Source organism: Equus asinus, chromosome 2, assembly GCF_041296235.1.
Source record: "Equus asinus isolate D_3611 breed Donkey chromosome 2, EquAss-T2T_v2, whole genome shotgun sequence".
Lineage (NCBI taxonomy): Eukaryota > Metazoa > Chordata > Mammalia > Perissodactyla > Equidae > Equus > Equus asinus.
In genome coordinates this window covers 105839565-105867471 of record NC_091791.1, presented here as the reverse complement: position 1 = coordinate 105867471, position 27907 = coordinate 105839565, and the positions used below count along the sequence as shown (strand labels likewise).

The 27907-nt window shown below is 40.2% G+C and overlaps 1 protein-coding gene across 7 annotated transcripts in view; it reads right to left on the bottom strand.

Annotated features, from left to right (window-relative positions):
* CHD2 (chromodomain helicase DNA binding protein 2) overlaps positions 1 to 27907 on the bottom strand; it is a 112976-nt gene that overhangs the window by 11990 nt on the left and 73079 nt on the right. For all 7 annotated transcript variants that reach the window (XM_014842513.3, XM_070495920.1, XM_070495930.1 and 4 more), the window contains 12 exons: positions 26959 to 27129; positions 25792 to 25967; positions 21235 to 21276; positions 20263 to 20402; positions 14837 to 14975; positions 14493 to 14643; positions 13241 to 13363; positions 11963 to 12091; positions 10877 to 11017; positions 8988 to 9122; positions 4392 to 4570; positions 2050 to 2149 (listed from right to left, as the gene is read on the bottom strand). In XM_014842513.3, the coding sequence (XP_014697999.1) occupies positions 2050 to 2149; positions 4392 to 4570; positions 8988 to 9122; positions 10877 to 11017; positions 11963 to 12091; positions 13241 to 13363; positions 14493 to 14643; positions 14837 to 14975; positions 20263 to 20402; positions 21235 to 21276; positions 25792 to 25967; positions 26959 to 27129 (1626 nt within the window). The remainder of the gene's footprint in view (positions 1 to 2049; positions 2150 to 4391; positions 4571 to 8987; positions 9123 to 10876; positions 11018 to 11962; positions 12092 to 13240; positions 13364 to 14492; positions 14644 to 14836; positions 14976 to 20262; positions 20403 to 21234; positions 21277 to 25791; positions 25968 to 26958; positions 27130 to 27907) is intronic.

Below are 27907 nucleotides of genomic sequence, written 5' to 3'. Positions count from 1 at the left end.
CCCTCTTGGCTTTTGATCTGCCATTTACCACCTTCTTACCAAAAACTGCTCATCACTTCCACTGAGCTCCCACAGCATGAACGGCCTCACAGAGCTCCAGCCGAGGCTCTGACCTACTAGGCCACTACAAGAAAACCAACCTCCACTGACAAGTACCTGTAAGCACATGCACACGACTGCTGGATGTTACCGCACAGGGCGTGGCACAGGGGCCTATGCTGGCAGCATGCTCGGACATTCCTCTTAGACCAGGTAAAACCAGGGCCATCAACTTTCTGAGGCTAACTAGAACAAACAACCCCCAACCAGTCCAGTGGGAACTAGTTCCTATGCCAAAGTCATCAAACTAAACATCTAAATGTTTGAGTAACACCATTTCTTTACCAAACAAGTAAAGTATTTGATATAGAAACATCAGAAAATACAGTAAGAAAAAAAGAAAAAAGGCAAAGTCACCTAAAATCTCACTACCAAAGGAATCACTGTTAATAATTTGGTCCATGTCTTTCTAAGCCACTTTGTGCGTGTTTACACATACATACTACATATATTTTTAAACAAAAATATTATTTGGTATTCTTTTTTCACTTAATATATTGTACAAATCTTCTCATGTGAACTTATGTCCACAACATTATTTTTATGGTTGAATAATACTCCCTGATATGGATATATCATGACTTATTTAATCTATTTCTTACTCTTGGATGGTCAAGTCATTTCCACTATAAACATGTTTTAACTCTTAATTATCTCTTTAAACTAAATTCTTAGAAGGAGAATTGTATGTTTTAGTCTGTTGATAAATCTTCCTGAACTGTCCTCTAGAAAGGTTGTGACAGTGTACACCCCCACTAGTGGGATCACTACTTTCGTTATTCAACTCACCCAACTTCTGGTACTGAGACTAATGAAGCCCTTTATATCGTATGTCCAACTTCAAAAGCTCATTTTAATTTTATCTCTTTCCTAAAGGCCTTTTCCCAACTATTTCATTCCCTCCTGGGGCCTTTCCTGACTATTCTTTCAAGTCTTTTTATAATGCTTAAAGTTCACACTAACGTTCAGCAACATTAGAATATTATTCCTATATATTACTGCCATACCATATTCTTCCATATAGAATTCAATTATAAACGACTTGAGGGTACTATGCCATGCTCCAAACAGTGCTGGGGATAGGACATGCTCATGCAACAAACAGTTCTGAGCATCTGCCCTGTGCCCAGCTCCACCCCAGGAGCTGAGGATGCAGCAGGGGATGAGAGACATAATACCTCTGCCTTCGTGGCGCTGACGTGTTAGTGGAAGAGGTCATAAATGTTCCCAGATGGGCCCTAACCAGCTAATTTGGGTATGGCCCATGTGGCAAGTCAGCAGATCTGCAAATGGACATGACTGCACACGGAACACTGCCCCTGCAGCGTCAGCCAAGTCACTTCTGCGTCCATCCCACTACACCAGAAAAGGGGAGGCAACTTCTGGGCACCTTCTCATGTTTGCTCCTTTACGTGAGCAGCTGGGACCCTACGTACAAAAGCTGGAAGGACATCAAGTACACATGGCCCAGAAAGAACAGAAAAAGTATTTTCTGCCCACAACCCTGTTACCCATCAGGAGCCAGATTTATAAGATAAAATTAAGACCTGCACTCATGGAAGAAGGAAAGGCCTGGTGAATAAACGATTCCAGGACAGAAGAACACGGGGTAACAACCCCTTCTCAGAATCTCAATGCTGGTCCCAATACCTGGCTATTTCACCATCGGGTCTGAATGTTAGTGTGACCACCAGTGAAGAATGTTAAGAAACTGCACAGTCGATACGGTGACAGAGCACACTGTGCAAGACAGGACAGGCCACGGGTGGGCTTCCTCACCCCTCTTGGACCCATGCCTCCATCTGTAAAGTAAGGGAAGACAACCAGCGACCCCTCCAGCACCAAGAACCTATGCTCCTCTCCCCAGGGAAAAACAGTCATTAAGGAATTTTTCTGAAGAACTGGTTTTTATCTCTGTTTGTATGAATTAGGATTAAATTTGTATTTTACCTCCTCTTCTTGAGATCTTTTCTTATGGGCCATCTTGTATAACTTATGTAATTTTCGAGCATCAAATTCTGTAAACTTAGAAACAAAAATCCATAGGTTCCTAAAAAAAACAAAAACAAAAAAACCCAGTTGGTAAATTACAGTATTTCTAGAATCACTTTTTTATTCTCTTTATGGATGGCAAACTATTGAATTTTGCCGTGGAATACTCTCAAAGTATAGAAATTAAGTTACAGAAATATTCTTTCAGTTCTTTGCATCAATAATACATCTTTATACCTTTTTTTCTTTTTTTGGTGAGGAAGATTGGCCCTGAGCTAACATCTGTTGTCTTCCTCCTCTTTTTTGCTTGAGGAAGAGTGTGGCTGAGCTAACATCTGTGCCAATCTTCCTCTATTTTGTATGTGGGATGCTGCCAAAGCGTGGTTCGATGAGCAGTGGTGTGCAGTTCTGCGCCTGGGATCTGAACCCGCAAACCCTGGGCTGTCAAAGTGGAGCAAGCAAACTTAACCACTACACCACTGGACCGGCCCCAATAATACATCTTTAGACGCTACTATCAACAGAGATTGACCAAGGGGTCCGGAGACCAGGGTTCTGTCTCAGCTAAAATCCCATTTTAATTTATTTCCCTGGCACCAAGACTCCAGTCCTAAAGTCCTCCTCCACCTTCCACACTTTCTGGACTCTGCCATGCAACCCGCTGTAATCGCCATCTCCCAGGTTGGGACCTACATACAGTTGGGCATCTCCGCACGGTTGCCCCTTCTTCCCTCCCAGTCAATGCCACCAAGGACTGTCGTTTTTTCCTTAAAACTCTGGGGGACTTCTCCCCTCCAATTCCACTGTAGTCACCCCAGCATGGCATTGCCATCGACAGAGGAGTGAGAGATAAAACAGGTGTTGAGAGCAGCGAATAGGAAAAGGAGTCTCGCCTCCTCTCACCCTTTCCAGAGAGCAGTTTCACCATGCCATGCTGTACCACTCACAGAATACTGTACTGGCCCCCAAACTAGTAACCTGCTGCAACGCGTGGAAAGCCATTTACTTTCCTGTCTAAGGCCTTCTGTCACAGGGCTTCAGTTGTCTTAACCAACTGCCTTCAAACCCTAAAAACCTCCCCACCCCTTCACTGCCCCACGTTCAAGCCTTTGCTGAAGCCTGAGAACTCTCTTCATCTAAGCAAGTCCACTCAGCCCCTCTCTGCCCAGCTCAAGCATACGTGCCTGCCTCTCAGAAGACCACCCTCCCTCACTATTCTTCTGCGTGTGCTTCCTCCTGGGAACTCCCAATACACGTGGTCTTGCAATTACCACCTCATGATGGACAGTTTCTCAGGAGTGGGCAAGAACCTCCTATGAACTACTGCTAGCCAGGACCACAGTGCCCAGCACATTGGAACAGACAGGCCCCAGTGCACAGGAAGAAGCCTAGTTTCACGGATCTATGTACCAGGATGACCTTTGGTTATCTTCCAACAGGGATTAAGGTTGGAGCCATGTGGCTAGGTACGGGAAGAAGTTGGTAATAGTGTAAAGGGAAAGAAAAGTTAACAATTCAAAACTTGTATCTTTTTTTTTTTTTTTATAGGTATGAAGCATGCTATGGATAGCATCATGACAGAAGATGTTCTTAAATCCATTTTTACTCAAAAACCAATCCACTGATACTGGGCATATTATACAAAGAGAATTACATTAACCATCAAGTATATGTGTTCAAAGTAACCGTGGATTATGAAAGAGACAATGTCACAACTGTCTTTCAGAAATTCCAGTCATGTTTTCTTAAAATATCAAAAGTAAATATAGAAATGAATTATGTTAACTCAAGATGCCTTACAAACTAAAGTTATAAATTAACTGCATTAATCCAAATTACTACGAGAGTTCTTCAATTACTAAAGAGAATAGACAGCTCACGGTTCCGATGGTGTTAACCTTTGTTTCCCCTCATGTGTTAGTAGAGAACTAACCAATTAGTTATCATATTATATCTGAACATCAACCTGAGATGGGTGAAGCAGTCAAACTAGATGATTTCTCTCTCTTCCAGGTTTAAAGACTGAGTCTTTATTCTGAAAGTAGGCCAGCAAATGCAGCATCACTGTCTTTCTGTCGTAACATAATGACATCATCCTACCCATTCAAAAAACTGGTCTCAGTGGAACAGCCTATTTCAGGAAAATAAGATTGAAACCTGCAGGTATGTTGCCAACAGATGGCTTTCGCTGGGGGGAAAAAATCATTATATGGCTATGTCACCTTTTATAAGACACAAACAGAAGCCACACACACACTCTGTCAAATGAAAGCGGGCAGTTCGAGGCCAAGGTAGGTTACCTCCTCCACAGTTTGATGTGCTCCTGGTCTGAGTAAGCTTTAAGGCACTCGGCTATGCGGTCTCCGATCTTCAGCAGGCAGTTCCGCGTGTGCTCCAGCTGTTCTTGCACGCTCAGCCCCTTGTCGGGTTTGTCCAGCTGTTTCAGTGCCTTTTTCACAGGCCTCATCCTCTCCTTACACTGGAACAGGCCAAGAGAGCAGAGACATAAAATATCTGCAGCCAAGAGGTCTTCTCCCTTGCTTACTGTGCCCTGAATTCCCAGAGAAGACATGGCCCACCCTCATGCCATATAGTCACTATAGGAGACGCGGGGAAAGCCAGCAGCACAAGTATAAACGTCAGAGTCAGAAAAACCTGAGGTGCAAGTCCCAGCACCAACCTTTAGAGCAGCAACCTTCTACTGCTTATGTGGCCTCTAAAAATGCTGCTCTGTTTCCTCATCCACAAGAGGGGCATGACAATCTCCTAGGCCATTATGGAGATCAGATGAGAAGCAAATTTACAGACCTGACCTGAAAACTTCCCAGCACAAACTATCTAAAACTCCAGGATAAAACACTTACAAGTCCTTCAGAACTCTAAGAAACTAAGGGAAAGGCTTCCAGATAAAGATGGTGGACTGAAGACAAGAATCTATTTCTCTCCCTCCCCAGCCCCATTATAACAACAGTAAAGGGATTGCTTTAAAAGAGAGAAGCTCACAAAGACAGGGAAAATGAAAGAGAAAACAACAGCAACAAAATATTGGCAGCAAGGGAAATGACTTCATAGACCTGAGAAAACTAAAATCCTAAGGCCGCAGTGAAGAAAGCTGAGAAACAACCTGATTTATACTGCAAAATTCCCCCAAAGACTAACTAAGGACCTTTGGAACTGGAGTGAGAGCTACAAATAAGGACAGGTTTCTAAAAGACTGCTGAAGAGGAAGAGACACTCGGATTCATAACAGACACCTAGGTCTCCAACTCCACCCAGCACAAGACAGGAGGTTTATTCTTTGGAGAGGACAAAAGAAAGGTCTCTGAACTGGGCTACACAGGCATAGCTGAGCGGCAAGGCTACTGCCTTGAAAACAAGATTCTGTGAACACACGCACACCAGATGAGCCACTGCCCAGTCTTTTGCCTCTGGGACTCCAGAATGAAGAGGCCAGGGCTTCCCCTCCAGTCAGGAGACTGGGGGATTCTTCCCCACAACATCTGACCACCCAAGAGGAACAACCAGAAGATGCTGACTATCCGTTGGAAGTTTCCCAAGGAAGAAGCCCAACCAGATCACCCTCCAGTGAACACACTCAAAGCTGATGAGCCCCATGTGCTCAGAGCTTCAGCGCAGACACTCAGTCCCCTACTCTGAAGCATGAGCAAGGATTACCAAGCCGTCTGAGGAAGCATCTAACACGAATGACAAAAACAAACTAAAGAGAAGAGACAACTGAGGATTACCAAACCATGTGAAGAAACACCTAACATTAATGATGGGAAATAAAGAGAAATATAAAAACATCCAAATAACCATGGGGGTGGGGGAGGAAGATCTTGGAAATAAAATACGACAAGAGAAATGAAAACCTCAAAAGAAATAATGGGAGATAAAGTTGAGGAGATCTCCCAGAAATGAGAGCTAAAAAAGCAGAAATAGAAAATGGAAAAAAAGATTATATTAGGGAGCACTCCCAGAGTCCAATATCCAAAAACAAGGAGTTCCATAAAGATAAAACTAAGAACTTAGGAGGAAATTATCACAAAATAATTCGAGAAAATTTTTCAGACCTGTAGGACATGGTTGTCAGTCACTAAATATCTGGTACAACAAATTTATAAGGCACATGATCACGAATCTTCAGAACAACGAATATCCTACAAACTTCTATCACTTTGTGATAATTACCATAGCTATACACTTATAATCTGTTTATTTTTCCATGTTGTACTTCAACTTAAAAATAAGACACAAAAGAGAAAGATACACCACAAACCAAAAGATACTTGTAATGACTATAACAGATAAAAGATTCTATCATGAATGTATAAGGATTCATATAGAAAAGGCAAGAAAAGACAAATTACCCAAAATAGGCAAAGGATTGAATAGGCAATTCATTCATGGAAACATGAATGTCCAACTACACCACTGGTCACTATTTCATACCCCTCAGAATAGCAAAAATTAAGAAGTCAGAAATTACCAAGTGTTTCCAAGACTGGGAAGCAATCGGAACTCTCATTCATTGCTAGAAGGGGTGTAAATCTCTACAACCACTTTGAGGAATAATTCAGCAATCCCTAATAAAGAAGTAGATGTGCATACCCAATGAAACACCCAGCGCTTCTGTTGAAGCTACAGACTCTAGAGAAGCTCTTACACATGTGTACAAGGAAATATTTACAATCTCACCAAAGCCTCTTTGTAATAGTAAACATTTGGGAAAACCCCAATGTCCACTGATAGAATAAATTGTGGAAGTTATAGAGCAGAATAATATGAAACATTTAAATCAGAGACACAACTATCAACATGGATAAATCTCAAAAACGTCAATGCTGAGGGAAGAAAAGCAAGTTACAGGAGATGCAGAGTGCGGCATTTATATAAAGCTTTTAAACATGGGAAGCAATATTCGACGCTATTTATGGATAAATGGGAGGCCGTGTAGTACAATAGTTAAGAACCCACACTCTCATGCCAAATTGCCAGGGTCAAATATTTGCTCTACATCTTAACTGTGTGACATAGGACAAGCCACTTAACTCTCTGCACCTTATTTTTTAATATGTAAAATGGAAATAATTATCTACCTCACAGGATTGTTATGGAGAAAATACACATAAAGCACACACACAATGCCGGGCTGTTTATGTGAGCTATTACTGTCTTTAGAGACATAAGCAGTAAAACTCTAAAATCACGCATGAGAATAATAACTGAATTTAGAATCGTGGTCACTTCTGGGGAGGTAACAAAGGAAAAGCATGGGTTTAGAGTGAAGAACACCAGGGGCCTCAACTTTATATTCTGAGCTTTAAAAAATTCAGATTTGACAGAGTTCCGTGGTACCTATATCAATGTCTATTATATTCCTGAGATTTTTGTGTATTTTTTAAAGATTTCATAATACAAAAACAAGGGTAAATGAGCCAGTATGTAAAAGTATTTTTTAACATAGTATGGTATTGATAGAAGCATTATGTAGCATTTTTCTCTTACAAATACTGGGCTAAGGAAGAACCAGCAAACAGATCAGATAGCTGGTTGTATAATGAATTTATTCATTTACTCACTTTACTCATTTATCAATATACTTCTAGCATCTGGATGTACTTTATATAAGACACCGTACTTGCCCTCAGAGAGCTCACAGGCAGAAAAGTAAAGAGAATTAAGAAAAATGAGATAAGTGCAAAGAAAAAAAATATACATATACATATGCATATGGGTTTTGGGGAACAGAGAGAAAGGGGTAAAGAGAGAGGAGACTACCTTACAGGGTGAGGTCAAAATTCTATCCTTTGCTGCCACAGAGCAGGAATATTTTGAGATTTAGAAGAAGATCACTTTCTTTTTGAGACTGAATTAACTGCTCAAGTGAACTGTGGTTTATGCAAGTTCGGGGAGAAGAGACCACAGGAGGGTTGGGAGGAGATCGTCGACTGGGGCACAGAGAAATGACGTACATGCAGCTCCAGGAAGGGGCTAAGGGTCTTGAGGATACACCGGCCTGTTCCCAAACCCTGCAAGATCTGGCCCTTGCACTCCTTCCCCACCACCTTCCCTGTCTCAAAAGGAGAGACAGACCATATCCTAGGCTCCTTGCACCACAACACGGAAGCACATAAGATATGCCACGTTCACCGCTGCTCCAGCTCACTCAGCCAGGATCCCAGTCTCGTCTCCTGTCATGCTGTCCCGTTGCTCTCACCACTCCAGCCAGTGGCCTTCTGTAACCTCCTCAGTGCACACACCTTGTCCTGCCACGTGGCCTCCGTGCATGCTGCTGCCTTGCCTTGGCATGTTCTTCCCTCCCCTCTTTTCCTGTTATCTTTTCCTCTTCCTTCGGAACCCAATTCACACATTGCTTCCTTAAACACGCCTTCCTGATATCCCCTGACTGGGTCAAATCCCTTTCTCACAGGATCTTCGTGGTATCTGGTCTTTTTCCTCCACAGTCCCATCACAGTAGCACAAACATGGTTATCTATCTCCCCTCCTCAAACGTAAAGTTTACAATGATAGAAACAGTTATTTATTCAACATGGTAACTGCAAGGGCTGGCACACACAAAGCAGTCAATAAATGTTAGCTCAGTCAACATTTCCATTTTCCAAACGCCTCTAAGGGCCCCTGCAGCCTCTCCAACTAGCAGCACAAGACATGAAATCCATTCCTTAAAATTCTTTTTCACTAGAGACAGAGTAAGAAAATCTCTTCCTACCAGCCTGTTCCAGAGCACAAGGTCTTCAGATATTAGACTGTTTTTCCAAAGTAATGTCCTAGTGCTTAGACCAACTGAGGCTGTGTGGCTGGACCTATGAAAGGCAGAGCTGCAGCAAGCATCGTGGCTGCAGACACCAGTGTCCCTCAATTTCAGGACTTACTATGCTGAATGTCTCCTGGTCCAGATCATCATCCTCATCCTCTCCAATGGGGACAGGTTCACTTCCTGCTGTAATATGGACAGGACCCTGAGATCGCTTTGATTTACTCGAAGATTTGGCATCACCACCTTTAGGCTTTCAAAAAAGAGTTACAAGGAGTCATTGTCATTTGTGCAATCCTGCCTTGCAATTTGGACTTTTTAACCTATGTCACATGGCTACAGTGGGTAAACATGATGGCCTCAGTTTATTAAAAAAGTAAAATAAAGTCCTCTGAGACATCATGAAGACAAACCTATTTGATTAGCAGCTTAAGCATACATCATTCCCATTTCTGTCTCTAAACATATCCAATTATAACGTGAGCTTCATCAACGCTATTTTGGCTTCTATTCCCTCATCCATAAATGCGCAAAAATGACATCAAGAGGTTAAGATTGTAAATTGGCAGAGCTCTTGTAGAGTATCACGTAGCAACTTTTATCAACAGCTTATAAATGAATATACACTTTGATCTGGGGATGTGCATTAACTAAAATATTATAAGTGATTACAATCTACATGAATCCACATGGATAAATCTCATTTATCCATGAAAAGCTACAGAAGGATGGATATAGATATATAAAAAATGACTTCAAATATGAACATTTAAAAACATAGAACAATACTACGTTTTATGATTATAAAATATGTAATAAAAGTATAAAATATGGACAGGAAGGCTTCAAACCAACTTCAGAGTAGTGTTACGGAGAAGAGAAAAGAGAGGGAGAGTCATGAAGTCGGGAGAAATAATAAGGGGAGCTTCAACAGCATCGGTAATGTTTGCATGAAACACAAAATACAGCAGCCAAAAAGAGCCACTTGAAGTAAACATGAAAAAATGCCAACAACAGCTGTAATACTGGGTAGTGGATAAATGGATCTTTGTTAAATCGTTCTTTGTGCTCTTAGTTTTGAAACGTTTCACCTTAAAAAAAGAAAATCTTTCTATGGAAGCACAAATGCAAAGATACCTGTCACAGTATGGTTTATAACATTAAATATTTGAAAGCAATTTCAATACGAGAGACTTAAATTGTTTCCAAGATGTCATAACCAACTGGAATCTTCCTTATCTCTTAAAAATGATTTCACCAATTATTTATTCACTTGGCAAGTTGTTTGTGATATATTGGCTAAGTGGGGAGAAAAGGCTACCCAAATAGCCTGGTCTGATTTTTATTTTGTATTTGTTCCTACTGCATAACACAAAAGTTCCAAAGGTATTCATCAAGAAATCTACTGGAGTGATAACTGGATGGTGGAATTACAGTCGTTGCCTGTATGTTTTAACAACAATTAAGGATTAATTGCAAAATAATTTCATCAGAAGTCAGCAAACATACACGCAACACTGTACCAGGATTCTGTGGTTTGGAATGAACGTCATAAAACCCCCAAAGTGAAGCTTATATAATAGCAGGGGTTTTCATTCATTTCTACTCCAAAAGCTTAACTCTTGATAGTATTTGGTTTGAATTCCAAATGCTTCAAATATTGAAAGTCATCTGTGGATTGTGCTTTTCTACCATGAATCTGAGAGCATATTTCAAGTAGTTGCCTGTAGATGCAGCTTGTTTCACCTGTCCTATCTCATTCAAACACCCACCTCTGACATACAGGATACAGAGCAAGTAAAGGCTTTCTATGTTAAGGAGCACTGCACACCTGCAGTCCCCTCTCCGCAGGAAGTGGTGCAGGCATCCCTCTGACAGCCCCATCCTTCCTTCCTGCACACACCCATAAAAAGATGCCTATTTCAGAGCCCTCAAACCCCATTCTATCTCTAAATTCTGGAAGAGAGTTTCAAAGGCTGCAGAATCTCAATAAACTAACAGCAATACCTTCTCCTTCTTCTCTTTGGATTTCTTCCTCTCCTTGTCGCCTTCTTTGTCTTTCCTAGAACTCATCTGCTTCTCCTTGTTCTCCTTGTTCTCTTTCTTCTTCTGTTTCTTTTTCATGGGACTTTTTTCTAAGCCATCATCCTGGAAAAGAAACAGGGCTATAAGCTTTTGCCACAAACGTTGTATTTACTTGTTTACTTTCTGGGGGGAAAAGCACTGTCCTCCATGGCTCATCACTGCACCTACACTTAGAAGCTTGTTTTCAAGCACATGCCCTTAGAGCCCTCACTCACACAACTCTAAATTCTCTGTAAAAAACAGCTAAGGCTGTAGAGGTGGATCCTCTTCACTTACATTGTCTCTTTAATTCTCAAAGCAACCCTTCAATATTGGCACTATTATTCCCATTTCACAGATGGAAAAAACTGAGAACCAAAGAGATTAGACACCTGTCCCAGTCAGCGTGTAATTGGTGAAGCTGCTAGTATCTGAATTCATGTATGCATGACTCACATCCATGCTAGTTCCTGTACCCAGTGCTGATCCTTGGAGCTAATCTCAAAGTACAACCGCATTCAAAGGGTAACACAATAAAATCCCATAAAGTTGTCACTCACTGAAACAACACATGGAATGACACCAATGTACTTTTTCATTTTTCTTAGACCAGAGGTTACAGACTGGCAGGCCCCGGGCCAAACCTGACCCACAAATGAATTCTGTTTAGCCCAACAAGGAACTGAACTGCATGGCAGCTGCCCCCTCTGCATTAGGCATGAGCCCCCTGGTTAACCACAGTCCCTGCCACTCCCTACCATTCTCAACAGCGAGGCTGAGTGTCAACTGCCATTTAACATTGAAATTTGCATGGTTTCCCTTATTTACTTCCATTCTCTATGAATTTGCAATTGTTGACTGAAATGAACAACTATATTCCTCTCTCACAGATTCAACAAAAATATATATATATTCTATTTCCATTTTATCTACTCTACATGGAAACCAAATGCATTTCATATGGTTTTATATCAGTTGGCAGAATAAATGTAGCTAAAAAAACTCCTCAACCGAAATCCAGCCTCATACCTTTACTTCTCCCTCTTCGGATGGATTATCTGAGTGTCTAGGAGACGAAAACTCAATTCCATGCTCATCTTTCAGCCTGGGGGCTTTGTTTTCCTTCTTTACTCGAGGCTTCCTCTTCTTTAATTTGGCCTGAAAGGGAGAGAAAATGATGATAAAACTACAAATCAAGTCCCTCAAAAGCATGACCAAATAACATCATGATGCTTCAAAACAGTAGCAGCCATACAAATCAAACAAGAAAGTTCAGAGGAAATTCAAAGGAGTGCAACCATTTTTACCTGGGGCAAAGAAGGAAAAAGAAACTGTAGGCCTATCCACATCCTATACCACATAAAAACATCTATATCCCTGAACCTAGTGATGCCATTTTTTGGAATTCAGCCTAAAGATATAATTCAAAAGCAGGAAAAACATCTCACGCACCAAATACAAATAAAGATAATATATAAAAAACTTAATAGTAATATTAAAAAACCTAGAAGTATGCTATATGTAAAAATAAGGACAAGGTTAAAATATCATTTATCTACTCAATCAAATATGATACAGTTATCTACAAGTTCAGCATGATCTAATTTGTCTCTCCAGAACCTAACTTATAGTACATACTCAACGTATTATCCAGAGAATAACACTACTTATGATACTATTACATGAAAAAGGGCCAAGTGTGGAGTTAGGATGAGATTCCCCTCCTTCTAGGCCTGAACTGAAATGATAAGTTGGGGAAATAAAAGGAGATAAAGCTCAGATGAGTTCATTAGCAACTCAGCTGGTATTTTCACTGAGCAAGTAAGGCAATCCTAACTGAAGTCCAGTTTCCAAATTAACTGTGGATTCTAATTAGCCATTTTGTCCCTGGGACCCATTATTACAAGGAGCCCAGAGCTGGCTCTAACAAAAGGAAAACTAAGCGGTATTCGCACAATAACCGGAACTATGTTCCAAAATTGAAACAGCAGCATACAGAAACAGCAAGCGTTCATCTGGACCAGTGACAGTGGGAGAGATGAGGACTATTCTGAGGCAATATTTGAGGAGAATGGGTTTTATAAGAAAGTTGCCAAAATGTTTAGGTCAATTATTAAATGAGCATTTCTATTACGACCAACCAAACCATCACTACAGGAACCTCAAAAGCAACACCTGACTACGAGAAGGTACCATTCTGTGCAGCACGAGAGGACATCCTTTCTCTTGCCCTAACTCTAACCCTGAGGCTCTGCAGGGTTGGAGCCTGAGTCCCCCGAAAGAAGCCCATCTGGCAGCCGCACTCACCTCTTCCCCGCCTGTCACGGCCCCCTTCTTCTCCAGGCTCTTCCTGAGCAGCTTCAGCAAGTAGTCCGCTCGGGTCTGCAGCTGCTTCCCCTGAGGCTTTTTATCTGTCTCCACAGGCAGAATCTTCAACAGGAAAGGAAGAGAAGCACCCACCACCACCCACATCCGGTTAGTGGATCAGGATCAACGGAGACAACAAAGAATTGAGCAGTCCTTTCCCTCCCCAACCACCCAAAATACAGATAAAGCCTCAGATCCTATCTCATGTCCATGGCTCCCAGTCACTGAAAATCCCTTATGAGCCGTTCTCGTTTTACAAAATGGGATGGAGAAATCCAGCTCTCCCACTGGCTCCTACCTGTGCTGTTAACAGGGTAGAACAACTCAGGTAGGAGGGGCTTGTTGGCTTCATCTGCTAGAGCATCCCAGCCGTCGTGGATTTCCTCCTTCCAGGAGCAGGGAATCCCTGGAGCTAGGTTAAAGCTTCGTTTTAGATTGAAATGCTTCTTAGAGCATTGCGGAGAGCACTGAGCTATGCCAGGACAGGATCCATCCCTGCTACCACGGCTGGACCTCTCAGGCCAGACTGGATTTGGTCTCAGTGCTTATGGCAGGGTGCTGTCACCCTCTCAGAACATTGCACATGGGATGAGCATTGTTTGACGTGCCAGGAAAAGCCCTGCCAGGAGCACAACATGGAGCGCATCCTACTAAAATTTGAGCCAGCTTTCCCTGCTTACAGCTCTGAGCACGGCCTTACTACTTGGTAGCCTGATTTGCAACAGATAGGGTGGGAGGCTCGATTTTGTGGGAGAAGTACAGCTAATGTTTAATTCCATTACAGAAAATACCAAGGTGTGGCTCATTCTTTCTTTTTGTGTAGAACAGAAACACGGTTGTTTTAAACAAAGGGCCAAGAACTAAGGCCAAAGAATGCTTTTATTATAAATAATCTTACCCTGGCATTTGTTGCAATGAAATTTGACCTATAATAAAAATCAGAATTTTAAGATTTCTCCTATAATTTCCCAAAAATTTCCCCTGGCTATTATCTGCATCTATGAAACAGTGCCACACGCCACTAAAGATAGTAACATTTCCAAGGATAAAGAAATCCCAGGAATTTACAATTATACCAATTTATTAATTTCCAATTTGATCCCCCGACCCCAAGAGAATAGATAAAATTAAGTAATAAATATAAAAATATTAAACAACAAATATAGAAATCTCCAGCATCACAGTGACTTACTTTGTCAGTTAACTTAAGCTCTGGATCCGTTTTAATTAACTCCCAGTTTCCATAGCCATGTTCATAAATTCCCAGCAATAGGCGAGAATCATCCTCCACTCCCCATTCTACATCAAAATGTGCAGCTTTGACGCGGCAGGTTAAGCAGTATCTAAAGGGATTTCAAAAAAAGGGAGGACATTAGAGGAGGAGTCTTTCTGATTTGAAAATGAACACAAATGAACACGGACAAAGTATTCTGCAATGTTAAGACAATAAAACGCTACATAACTAAATATAACTGTAACTTCAAATCTATTTTCTTATGACACAACCATCCAGGCATGAGCACATGATACACTCACTTTTTTTTTTCTTCGGGGTCCACAGGGATAGATTTATGCAGCATCTCAAACTCTTCTTCGTGCTGGATAATGGATTTCACATTAACCTGAACCCCTGATATCTTGATTGTTGGGCCTCTCTTTTTGCCTGGTCCCTTCCCTAAAGAATACCAATTTCACATTAGTTACATGAGAATTTGCTGAAGTTTCCCCAAAAACACAGATCAGCAAACTCTGAACTCTTCCTCCCTCAATATACATCTCTGGCTTACTGTTAATTCAAAGATGTAATCCATAAAGCAAAAAATTTTCTTAGTTCATGTTTGTAAAATAACCTCTAAACTACTCAGTTTTTTAAGATTTAGAATTTTTTAATCCACTAGTGTTTATAATTGTATTTTAATCTTCCTGTTTTAGACTTTGGTTCTAAAATTAATAAAATTAACAAAAGAAGATTCTGAAGGAATAATATTAATGGCTTAAGTTTTTCCTGTTTTTTAAGTATCCCATTAAGAGAGGGTTTTTTTTTAAGTGTTTTAAAGATTTTTCTACTAAAAAAGTATGAGGTCAAGTTAATATCTAACACGTTTGAAATGATAAACAAAAGATATCACGAAAAGGTTACCCTCTCCCTAGTTTCAAATTAAAATAATCCTAGAAGTAAAAATTAAACCCAGTCAACTCTAACCAAAGAGTCCAAGTTGAAATCCATGAGATAATGGTACTCATCTGTGAGAGGAAAGATGCCTTAGGGCCTGAGAAAGATTTCATTTTTTTTTAACATTCAAGTTAGTGAAATGGTACTACAATTATAAACAATTATTTAGGGGTTCTCATGTAATCCATTACAATTTCACTTGCAGATGCTATTCCCAACAATACTGATGAGAGCTGGAACAGAATGTGGTAAAATGGGAAAGACACTGCTCTGAAAATGAGAAATCTGATATTTATTCCGAAATCTGAACAAACTGCTCCCCTCTCCTTTTTCCCCCTCTCACTTCTAGTTATTAACCTCTCTGGGTCTCAGTTTCCCCATCTGAAAAATAAAAGGATTGCAATAGAAAAAGGGGCAAAGGATAAAGAGACAATTCACAGAAAGGGAAATACAAATGGTTCCAAAACATATGAAAAATACTCAACCTCACTCATGATAAGAGAAATGCAAATTAAATGTCTACACATAACATTTTTAACCTATCAAGTTGGGAAAATTCAAAAATTTGATAATATTATGTTGGTGAGACTAAGAGGAAACAGACACTGTCATTCACTGCTGGTGAGAGGGTATAGAACAAAATGCATAGAAAAAGATAATTTATCACAACAAGGTAAAGCAAAAGAGTAGAAAGCTAAATGTTCATTAACAGGACACATACTGTATAATCATGACAGATTATGCAGCACTTAAAAAAAAAAATCAGGCAGCACCATTTTTAATGAACAGTAGCCATATAGAAAAAATAAATAAAACTGGATACACCAGGAAAAAACTCCAAGTTTATATCCAGAGATATAAAAGTAAATGAAAAATCACATAAAAGCACAAGAGTGAAAAAAACCAGCGTGAATTCCTTTATATCCTGGGAGTAGAAAACACGTTTTTAACTGACTCAAAATACAAACACAACAGGGTAAAAAAGATTGATAAATTTGACTACATAAAAATTTTTTTTAACAGATATTTATTTATTTTTTGAGGAAGATTAGCCCTGAGCTAATATCTGCTGCCAATCCTCCTCTTTTTTGCTGAGGAAGACTGGCCCTGAGCTAACATCTGTGCCCATCCTCCTCTACTTTATATGTGGGACGCCTACCACAGCATGGCTTGCCGAGTGGTGCCATGTCCGCACCTGGGATCCAAACCAGCGAACCCCAGGCCGCCGAAGCGGAACCTGTGAACTTAACCACTGCACCACCAGGCCAGCCCCTGTAAAAATATTTTTAAGTTTTCTGCACAAAATACCATAAGCAAAGTAAGAACACAAATCACAAACTAGAGAAGAAAATTGGCAACTTTTATCAAAAACAGATTCTAAAAATTAAGACCAATAGCTGAAAAGAAAATGGGCACAGCATATGAATAGACAGTTTACAAAGGGCCCTTAGAAAAGATGCACAACCTTGCTCATTAAAGGAAAAACGAGATACCACTTCTCACCTATCAGTTTGGCAAAAGTCCAAATATTTGCCAACACATTCTGTTTGTGAGGCTTGTAAACATATACATTGCTGGTGGCATTGTAAGTGGTGCCAGATTTTGGAAGAGAATTTGGCAATATCTAACCAAATTCCATATGCATTTTCTGCAGGACCCAGTGATTCCAATTCTAGAAATCTATCCTAAAGCTATGCTGGCAGAGATATGAAATCGCATATTCATTAAACTATTTATTCATTGTGGCTGTATTTATAATGGTAAAAAGACTGAAAACAACCCAAATAGTCATTAGTAGGGAACAATAAAGTATGGATTAACATCTAGCTACACAGCGGAACACTGCAATCGTACAAGGCAGGAGTGATGATCTCTACATAATGTATGCAGTGCTCGCCATATGTGAAAATAAATAGGTGCAGAACAGAACACACAGTACGTTATCTTCTGTATAAGAGAGGAAATATACCCACACTCAGATTTAAATTTTTAAAAAGAAACAATGGAAAGATAAATCTAAAACTAATAGAAACGGTTACCTATGGGAGAGAAAAGAGAATAGGACTGGAGGACTGGGATGAAAGCATCATTCTCCAAATGTTCCTTTGTTTTATAGTTTTGAGTTTGGACGATGCAAATGATTTACATGATTAAAAAAACAAAGTTAAATCAAAATGAGAAAAGTAATCCCTAAAAATTGAAACTAAATAAAAATGAAAGAAGCTAAACTATATTAAGTTGGTGGGATAACCACAAAGAGAAAAGAACAACTTCGAATAATTTTAAAACCTAGTATTTTGACTGCACATTGATACTGGGATGTATTCTAAGCACAAAAAGAAATGCAAAGACATCAAACTTTGCATTGAAAAGTCTTACTGTTAACAGTAAGATTGGTATTGATATTTGGTAACATGTTATAAGACAAGACAAATACACGATTACGTTAACATTTTCAGGAACAAAAATTTTCAGCTTAAGAAAAGAGGTATCGATAATCTTACGTTTGAACTGGAAATGTCAGCCTGGACTCAGAATACCTGAACACCAGTTTACAGGCAATACAGGCTTAGGGAAACAGGCAATGCCAGGAGGAGGCAAGCAGTCAGATCCAGAATGTGAACCCCACAGAGAGAGGCACGTGAGAGGAAGGGCACTGTGAGGAGGAAATATCTCCAAAATATGCTGAGAGAAGGACAGAGCAAGGTATAGCAGCACGCATGCTGCACTACCATCTGCGTTAAAAGGGGAAAAAATATCATTCATTTTTTTGTACATATGTATTTTTAAATTTCTAGAAAGAGACAAGAAATAGGGATAACTGTTTTTCATTTTTAAGCCATGTGATTATAATACTTATTTGAAACAATTACAATGAAAAAAGAAAAAAATGTAAACTTGAGGTTTACTTTTGGATATATCCTGGGTACTATTAAAAGCACAGATTTGGGGACCGCCCCCGTGGCTGAGTGGTTAAGTTCGAGTGCTCTGCTTCGGCGGCCCCAGGTTATGCCGGTTCCGATCCTGGGCGCAGACATGGCAATGCTCAACAAGCCATGCTGAGGCAGCGTCCCACATGCCACAACTAGAAGGACCCACAACTAAAAATACACAACTATGTACCAGGGGACTGTTGGAGGAAAATTAAAATCTTAAAAAAAAAAAAAGCACATATTTGAATCATTGTCCAAACCACTCAAGTTACTTAAAAGTTTCTTTTAGGGACAGGCCCAGTGGCATGGTGGTTAAGTTTGTGTGCTCCACTTCAGTGGCCCAGAGTTCACTGGTTTGGATCCCAGGTGCGGACCTACACACTGCTCATCAAGCCATGCTGTGGCAGCGTCACACGTAAAAAGTAAAGGAAGATGGGCACAGGTGTTAGCTCACAGCCAATCTTCCTCAGCAAAAAGAGAAGGCTTGGCAGTGGATGTTAGCTCAGGGCTAATCTTCCTCAAGAAAAAAAAAAAACAAAACCAAGTTTCTTTCACAAAAAGAAAATACATTTAAAATTTTTTTCTATATTTAAGACTTTTTTAATTCTATTACCTTCAATAATATCCTTAAAAAGAAATTCCCAAAGCACAACTTTTTTACTTAATAATTATAGCTAATATACTGCAAGCCAGACACTACCTAAGCACTTCACATGTGTGGAACTGTTCAAGTAGTCATCCAAACCTTTTGAGGGAGGTACTGTTACTCCATTTTGCCAACAAGACTGCTGAGAGGCTATCACTTATCTCAGGTCTTGCAGATAAGAAATGGCAAAACCAAGATTCCAGGTAACCTGGCTGCCTCCAGGGCCCAAACACTTAACCACAGCGGAGAGAGCCCCCTGAGAGCAGCTTCTAGAGTAGTGAAGGGTGACACAAGAATGGGAGAAATGGTACAAATGGACCACAGTACCAGTGAACCGGAATGACAACACCCTCATCTCCCTGTTTGAGGTTCAACTACGAGGGTGTCCTTTAATAATAATGACTTCAGAGCTCTCTCCTCACAAGCCACCCCAGACCTCCTACTATTAGAGGACAGGCAAAAACACTTTCTGGGGTATAACGGAACATACACTACAGGTCACACCCAATTACAGTCACGTGCCACTTAACGACAGGGATATGCTCTGAGAACTGTCATTAGACGATTTCATCGTAGGAACATCAGAGTGCACTTACACAAACCTAGATGGGATAGCCTACTACACAGCTAGGCTATATGCTACTAATCTTATGGGACCACCACCATCCATGCAGTGCATTGCTGACCAAAAAGTCGTTATGCAGCGCATGACTACACAACAACTTATAGTGCCATGAAAATCTCACTGTAAGAAAAATGATAATATTCCTCCAATATTTTATTATCACAATTCTCTAAATCCTTTAAATTTGCCACAACAAAACAATACGTATACGTATATAGAAGATAATTACTGATGCTTGTGGTCTATGATGTCCTCGTTTACAGCCAAAATACAGCTGTATTTTGTACCTGCTCAGCTTTGCCCACTCAGGTCCTCACGTCATTCAAATCAATTTAAACTTTCTATAGCAACATAAAAAGAAACCAGTCGTCTTGCTCATTACCCTGCACCTTCTGCAAATCAACTTCGTTTGTGAATAAATCTTTGGGATCTTACAGCACTGAGCTCACATAAAGGTGGGTCAGCATACACGCCTCAAAGGAATAGAGATGCAGGAGATCCAAGTCTGTTCTAAAAAAGGCCCTTCAGCAGCAGAAATCCCAGTACACAGTGCGAGGTTTCGGGGAATCACCGAAGTTGACTTACCCTCACTGGCATTTTCTTTCAGCTGTTCCTCATATTCCTGCATCGCTGACACACAGCTGTTGTGAATCAATTCACCCAGCCGCTTCAGATCTGCCACAGACTTATCCACTAGCTCAGCATCACGTGCTATGCACTCCAGCCTGAGGAAAGACAAATACAGGGACACTTCAAGGCCCTGCACCCACTTTTCTAATGTCATGAGATAACACTTGGTCTCATCTAAGCTTGCTACTGCAAACACACTTTTCCCTACATTCCTTTATTAATCACTCCAAGGCTCCAGCAACACTGGGGTAACTTATTCATTTCCCATTATAAAGAATTGTGCCTTGGGGCTGGCCCGGTGGTGCGGCGGTTAAGTTCCCATGTTCCGCTTCTCAGCGGCCCAGGGTTCACTGGTTCAGATCCCGGGTGCAGACATGGCACCGCTTGGCAAGAGCCATGCTGCGGTAGGCATCCCACATATAAAGCAGAGGAAGATAGGCACAGATGTTAGCTCAGGGCCAGTCTCCCTCAGCAAAAAGAGGAGGATTGGCAGTAGTTAGCTCAGGGCTAATCTTCCTCAAAAATAAAAGAAAAATAAAAAAATAATTGTGCCTTGGAATAGTCTACAAAACAAAGTAATTTTCAAAACACAGAAGGAAAAGGGTTCAGCTTTCTTTAATAACTAAATAGGCTGTCTAATAATGGTAGCAGGTGAAGAGCCCAAAAACCGTTTGCACTAGTTTGCTTCCTTGTGCTTTCCTTTCCAGCGTACTCTCATTCACTGCAATGTTCCTAGAAGCAAAGTACAGTTACTTCTACAATATGTTTCATTGATCTCCAAATCATAGGAAGCATGTGAATACATTAATGTCTAAAAATCAGGCTGTCAAAAGGTGGCCGACCTTAAATGGAAAATAGTACCAAAAAAGAAACTGCTCCATAATAAAAGTGAATAAGAGGCAGACAAGGAACTGTTACTAAGCTTACCGTTCAAGAGGGAGACCAAACTTCTTATATGCCTTGATGAACCTAAGAACGTGATAAATAAAACACATTAAAAAACAGAGACTTCAGCTATGTTAATGCAAACATATCCTGTGATGAAATACAGTCATGTGTTGCCTAATGAGAGAGAGACACTCTGAGAAATGCACAGTTAGGCGATTTCGTCGTTGTGTGAACAGCACAGAGTGGACTTACACAAACAGATGGTAGAGCCTACTACACACCCAGGCTACACAGTACTAATCTCATGGGACCACCATTGTATATGCTCTCCATCGTTGAATGAAATCTTGTTTTGCAGCACATGACTGTATGAGCATGCAAACTGTCAAAAACAGAGCCCAATCCTTGTAACTGCCACTAAATGAATGAACACTGACTGCCTTTGAAAATGGCCAACTTAAAATAATGAGGGCCAGAAATCCATTCAAACTAAAGATGAACTTTATTCTCAGTGACTGATGGTGAAAATGCTTAGGGACATAACTGAGAACAGCGACTTAACTGTAACAATATTATCCTTTTCAGAAGTACAAGTTTATGGAGTTCAATAAGTAACAGATGATTCAATCACCATAACTCTTATGATAAAATCCCAACACAGTCAACTGGCCTACTCAGTCCACTACTGTTACTTTCAATTCCATACTGCAATATTTCTCATTATTTTCTGGTCAATAATACAACCATGACATTTTTTAGGACTGCCTCAAATACTTTTTGGAACGAGGCAAAGTAAAATAAATATATGATTTAAAACATCTTAGGCGAAACTTAGGAAACTGCTGACTCCTTCTGCCCAACCTTGTCTCCAACCAAAGATCCAATCTATCCTTTCAAACGTCTCTACCCTAAACCATGCTATACACCAATCCACATGTCACCTGCTCCCCTCCCTACAGCTAACCACTAGCACTCTCACTAAAAAGCACGATGTCACTGGACATAAAGGGCTTCACTGTAACAGGCCAAAGTACTAAAACAATCTGGTCAGCTAACAGTATAAGAGAGATACTATGGGGGAAAAACGGAAATAGAGGCACAGCAATTGAAGAAAATGGGAGTGAATATGACACCAGCTAAGACAGAACACTACAGAGGCAGCATGGATACAAGGATTAGGCAAGTGCTGTAAGCGAAAAGTGAATTTGAGGGTTATTCCTCAACTCTACATTTCTCCTTCTTGATATATACTGAAATATTTTACATCTGAAATAATATGACCTTTGGGATTTACTTCAAAATAATCCTGAGATGGAGAAAGACTTCTGGAATGGTAGAGTAAGGATCTCTGAAAATCTGCTCCTCCATAAAATCAACAAAAGCACAGACAAAAATTGTCAAAATCAACTTTGCTGGCACTCTGGAAATTAACCAAAGGTTTACAGCCATCTAAGGGGCGTTTATTCAAGAAAATGGCTGGGTCTCAGTAACAACAGTGTGCTCTCCAGCATTTTAACTTGCTCTAGGCCCATGCCCCTCTCCCCACTTCCGTGACAGCCTTGAAAACCAACACTTGTGCAACTACATTAGTAGTGCAAAGGAGCAGTGCAGCAGCCACTGGAAGTGACAGAACATGTTTGGAGCTCCCCAGAAGCTCCTTCCCCAGAGAACTGCACTATTTGACCTGACTCCACCCTGAGAAGCTCCAATCTCAGACCTGTCTTCATTTGACCTGTGTGAAGAGCACTGGTCATAGTTCATTGGCCACAAACAATTCAAGGCAAAGGTTTAACACCACAGCTGCCTGAGGAAACATTACCAGTCAGGGCTATCAACAGACTGACCAAATACTGAAAAGGAAAAACTGGGAGGAAAGATGTCCACAGGGGGCTTTGAAAAAATCTGACATAGTACTGAGAATGTAGAAGGCACAGACATGTGTAGGGGTATGTGCTCGCACAGGAAAAGACCTGAGAAGCTGTTTCTCTCTCCCCTCTGGCTGGCCCTGAGGCTCTACGCAAGCAGAAACCGAAGAATAAGGCAGAGTGGTACACTGCCTGCCGAACACCGAAAACATGCCCCAACGCTCACAGGGAGCCCTTCAGACAAAGGCTGGTAGACTTAGTGGATCAAGGCGTTTAAGGAAATCTCTGTCCAATCATTAGCTGATCACTAAGCTAAATGAGCAGAGACTTCAAATGACATGACAAAGAATACAGACTTCACGGAACTAGTCCGGCAAGTTACTCAACAAGCAAACAGTAACAGAGCAAACAGCAAACACAACAAACTCTGGCTGGCAGGGGGAATCTGATTTCCAGGCTTGCCACATTCTTACTGAAAATGTCCAGTTTTCAACAAAAAATTGTGGGACAAAGAAACAAGAAAGTATTGCCCATTTAAAAAAAAACAGCCAATGGAAATGTTCTCTGAGGAAGTCCAGAAGTTGAACTTAATGAAGACTACCCTTCAAAAACAAAGGAGAAATTAAGACGTTCCCAGATAAACAAAAATAGACAATTTGTTGCTAGCAGACTTGCCCTAAAAGAAATACTACAGAGGGTCCTGCAGACAGAAAGGACACTAAACACTAACTCAAATCCCCATGAAGAAATAAGAGCCTCAGTAAGGATACTGAGTAAATAAATATAAAGACAGTATAAATGTATTTTTGTTTGTAACTCTTTTCTTTTCCTATCTGATTTTTAAAAACTGCATAAAGCAATAATTAAAAAACTACGTTGATGGGCTTACAAAGTGTAAAGACAGAATTTGTGTGACAATAATAGCACAAAAGAAGGGGGAGGAATGGAGCTATAGTGGAGCAAAATTTTAATGTATCATTGAAATTAAGTTGGTATTAATCCAAACTTAACTGTTCTAAGTTAATATTTTAATTGTAATCTCCAGGGCAACCACTAATAAAATAACTAAAAATATAGTAAAAGAAACACCAAGAGAATTTAAATGATATACTAAAAAACACCTATGTAATACAAAGGAAGGGAGTAATGGACCTGAAGGACTAAAAAAAAAGACACAAGACACACAGAAAACAAAGAGCAAAATGCAGATGTAAATTCTACCTTATCAGTAATTGCATTCAACAGAGATTAAAGGTTCCAATCAAAAGGAAGAGACTGAGGGAGAGGATTTTTAAAAAATGATCCAACTATAGCCTGTCCACAACAGATACAAGTTAGATTCAAAGACACAAATAGCTTGAAACAAAAAAAGATCCACAATACCCGTATACAATACTCAAGAGAGCTGGAGTGGCTATACTATTAGCAGACTAAAAAATGAAGTTAAGACAAAAATTGTTACAAAAGACAAAAAAGGACAGTTTATAATAATAAAAGGGCCAATCCATCAAGAAGACATATCACTGACACCCAACAACAGAGCCCCGAAGGACATGAAGCAAAAACTGACAGAATTAAGGGAGAAGTGATGTCACCATAAATCGTTCTTGACTCCACTCCCCCTCACAAGAACAACTAACATCTATTCCAGAACAAGGAAATGGAAGACCTGAACAACACTAAACCAAACAGACCTAACAAACATCTGTAGAACACTCTGCCCAACTACAGCAGAAAACACATTCTTCTCAAAATAATCCTGGGAGAAAGGGGTGACAGAAGTAGGATACACATACAACAAGACTGACGACAAATTCAAAATGGTTAAGATGATAAGTACGTAGGGGTGATTTATATTCTATTTTATCAATGTTTGTATGTATTTACATTTTTGCATAATAAATTAAAGAAAGAAAAGAATACATATAACATTTAGGGGAAAATAAAGACCTTATGATTTCAAATATATTGACTTAAAAGGACTATTTGATATAATTATAACATGGATTAGACCATAAAGCTATCTTCATATTTTCTATTTTCTTCAGCCTTTTAAAAAAAATAACATGGAAACTGGGGAAAAAATGGTTTGGAAGCAACAATTTTAGATCTTTTTTTTTGGCGGGCAGAGGGGTGTGAATCGGACACAACAAATGTGGAATAAGGACTGAGGTAAAATTGATTCTAAGTGAAAAAAACGCAAGCTGCAGAATGGTATGTTGTGTAAAACCAACCAAACCAAATCATCACCAAACTGATACCAGCACTGATAGGGGTAGATTGTGGGGGGGGGGTTGGATAGGGGGTGGCGGCAGGTGGAGGGAGGCTTATCTGTATCATTTTAATTTTTGGTATTTATACTATTTCTTTTATTTATACAGACACACACACAAATACATATGCATGTATGTATTCATATTCTTGACTAAAAACAAAAAAGTAAGTTGCAGCCCAGGTTTACCTCCTATTGTCTCTTTTCTCCTGGCTGGACTTTCTTTGTGAAAATGTTCAGAATAAGCACAGAACAGTTGGAAACAAAAAGAGCTCAACTGAGGAAAATCTCGGAGGAAGCAGCGGCACCCCGGAGACGTGGGGCGGGACCCAGTCTCTCTTGCCATTCTTCTAGGCATTAGCCTTCACCCACCCTGTCAGAAACGTCAGGGATCCAATCAGCCCAAGGCTGACATCACGCCCTCCCAAGAGCTCCAGCGAGAGCAGAGCCTCCACCAACCTTCGGATCTCCGCATCAGTAAATCCTTCTACGAGGTCCTTCCGCACACTTCGGGGACGCCCTCTGCGCTTTGGCTTCTTGTCATCATCAGAGTCATCCGTCTCACTCTCAGAGGCCGAGGATCTCTGGGCCTGTCTCTTAGACTCAGTGTCAGAGTCACTGTCATTCGTCTGAGCCTGAAAATGCAAAGTCAAATTATAACAAGTGCCAGGTGCAAGAGGTCTAAGTACCAAGATCAGCCCATCTTAATTCTTTGGTACTTAGAACTTCCCATCACATCAGCCAATTCCATTTTCCTTTAAGAAATAAGGAGGCAGATGTCATGTGATGAAGGAAGACCTGTTTGAGATATCCATACTTCCAGAGACATACTGAAATGTAATGATAAGTGAACTGGAATAAAAATATTTGGACTGTAGGCTCATGTTTACTTCCTTGGGCAAGTTACTTTACCTCTTTGTGCCTTTGTTTCCAATTTGTAAAATAGGGATAATAGTACCTATAATACAGGGTGTTTTCATGAGGATTAAACATGTCAATAAGCGTAAAAGCACTTAAAATGATGCCTGGCACACAGCTAGTGCTCAAAAAATGGTAGCTACTATTAGCCAATACTGATTTACCACCATTTGGACAAACCTGAGTCTATCATGTCCAACAAACTGGGTAAGAAAACTTGTCCTACCTACTTTGATGTTGTTGCAAAAATCAAATTAGAGAGTGCTTGTGACGGGGCTTTGTAAGCTGTAAAGTATGTGTATGCTCTTTGTTTACAGCTATATAATCTCTTACTAAGTATTTATACCAAGTGCTATAAACAAACAAAGGCAAAAAGAGGTTTGACTCTGGAAGTTGAAGGCACTGTCAATTAGAACAAAATTGTTAGGATTACTGGTCCTAATTCCAACGGCAGAATGCAAACTTCTGTCAAACTCAGATCCTGTTCAGCCGACTCACAAAGAGCCAGTGTGCACAGATCACTGTCTCCCAGGTAAGCACATGAGCCCTGTGCATTTTTCCATTCTCCTCTGCGAGGTTCCCTTCAGCTCCGCCCTGGAACCCTACAAGTCAGGGCAACAGTGCAGGGCCTCTTGCTTGAATAATCAGCACTTCGGTAGCCTTTATAGCATAAAAAGTACTTTCATATCTTTCATCTCACTTGATCACCTTTTTAGTGGAACTCCGAATTCGAGGCAACATGTAAATTTCTTCCAGCTCCTTCTGCCGCTCCTCCTCCTCCACTTTTTTCCTTTGCTCCTCTGGAATGATCTCATCCCAGTCCTTGTGAGGACGTTCTTCCAGCTCTTCTTCATCTTCCATTGTTGCAAAGTTGGCAACCTTAAAACAAATGGAGAACCCACTGTCTGACATTTACCAACTTCTCAAACACCATCTGCTAAACCACCAACTCACCCAATATTTTAAGTGTAAGATGGTAAGAATAACAATAGAACTTTTACGATATTAGACAACCAAATAATCAATCTGCTACTAATCTCTCCCTTCTTCCCCCAAAATCAACTTGCCAAACCCTTAAGTTCATCAGAAATTTTACAGAAAAGTAGGGAAACAGACATAAAGATATAAATTGTCTTATAACTTTTAATTGTTGTCAAATTATATACATTTTCTAATAAATGATACTAATTAGAACATTTAGATTTATTTAGATTATAAAACGCTGAATACCTAATACTAATCCCTTATGAACTTAAAGTTCTACAAATTATAAATTGCTACTAAATAGAGCTCATTTGAAACGATGTATAATTCAAAGTACTAGCTGTCATGTAGCTAACTAGTTCCTTATCCATTTTGATCAAAATTATAGAAGCTAAAGGTATATCATGATTTCATCTGCTCAAAAGTGCTCTTTAGTCTTAAGAACGAAAATCAGAACATAAAATGCAAAACACTCAAACCTGGAAGAATATTCCATTTACTTTGTAAATACTTAATATCTATTTGTATTGAAACAGTATGTATCCCACAAAGAAAACCATCTAAGTGCATTCATTTCAAAACTCACACAATGGCCACACAGAAACATCCACACTCTGGCCAGCCTCTGAGCAGTGGTGGGCAGGCCCCAGGCCCGGGCTCCACATTCTTTTTC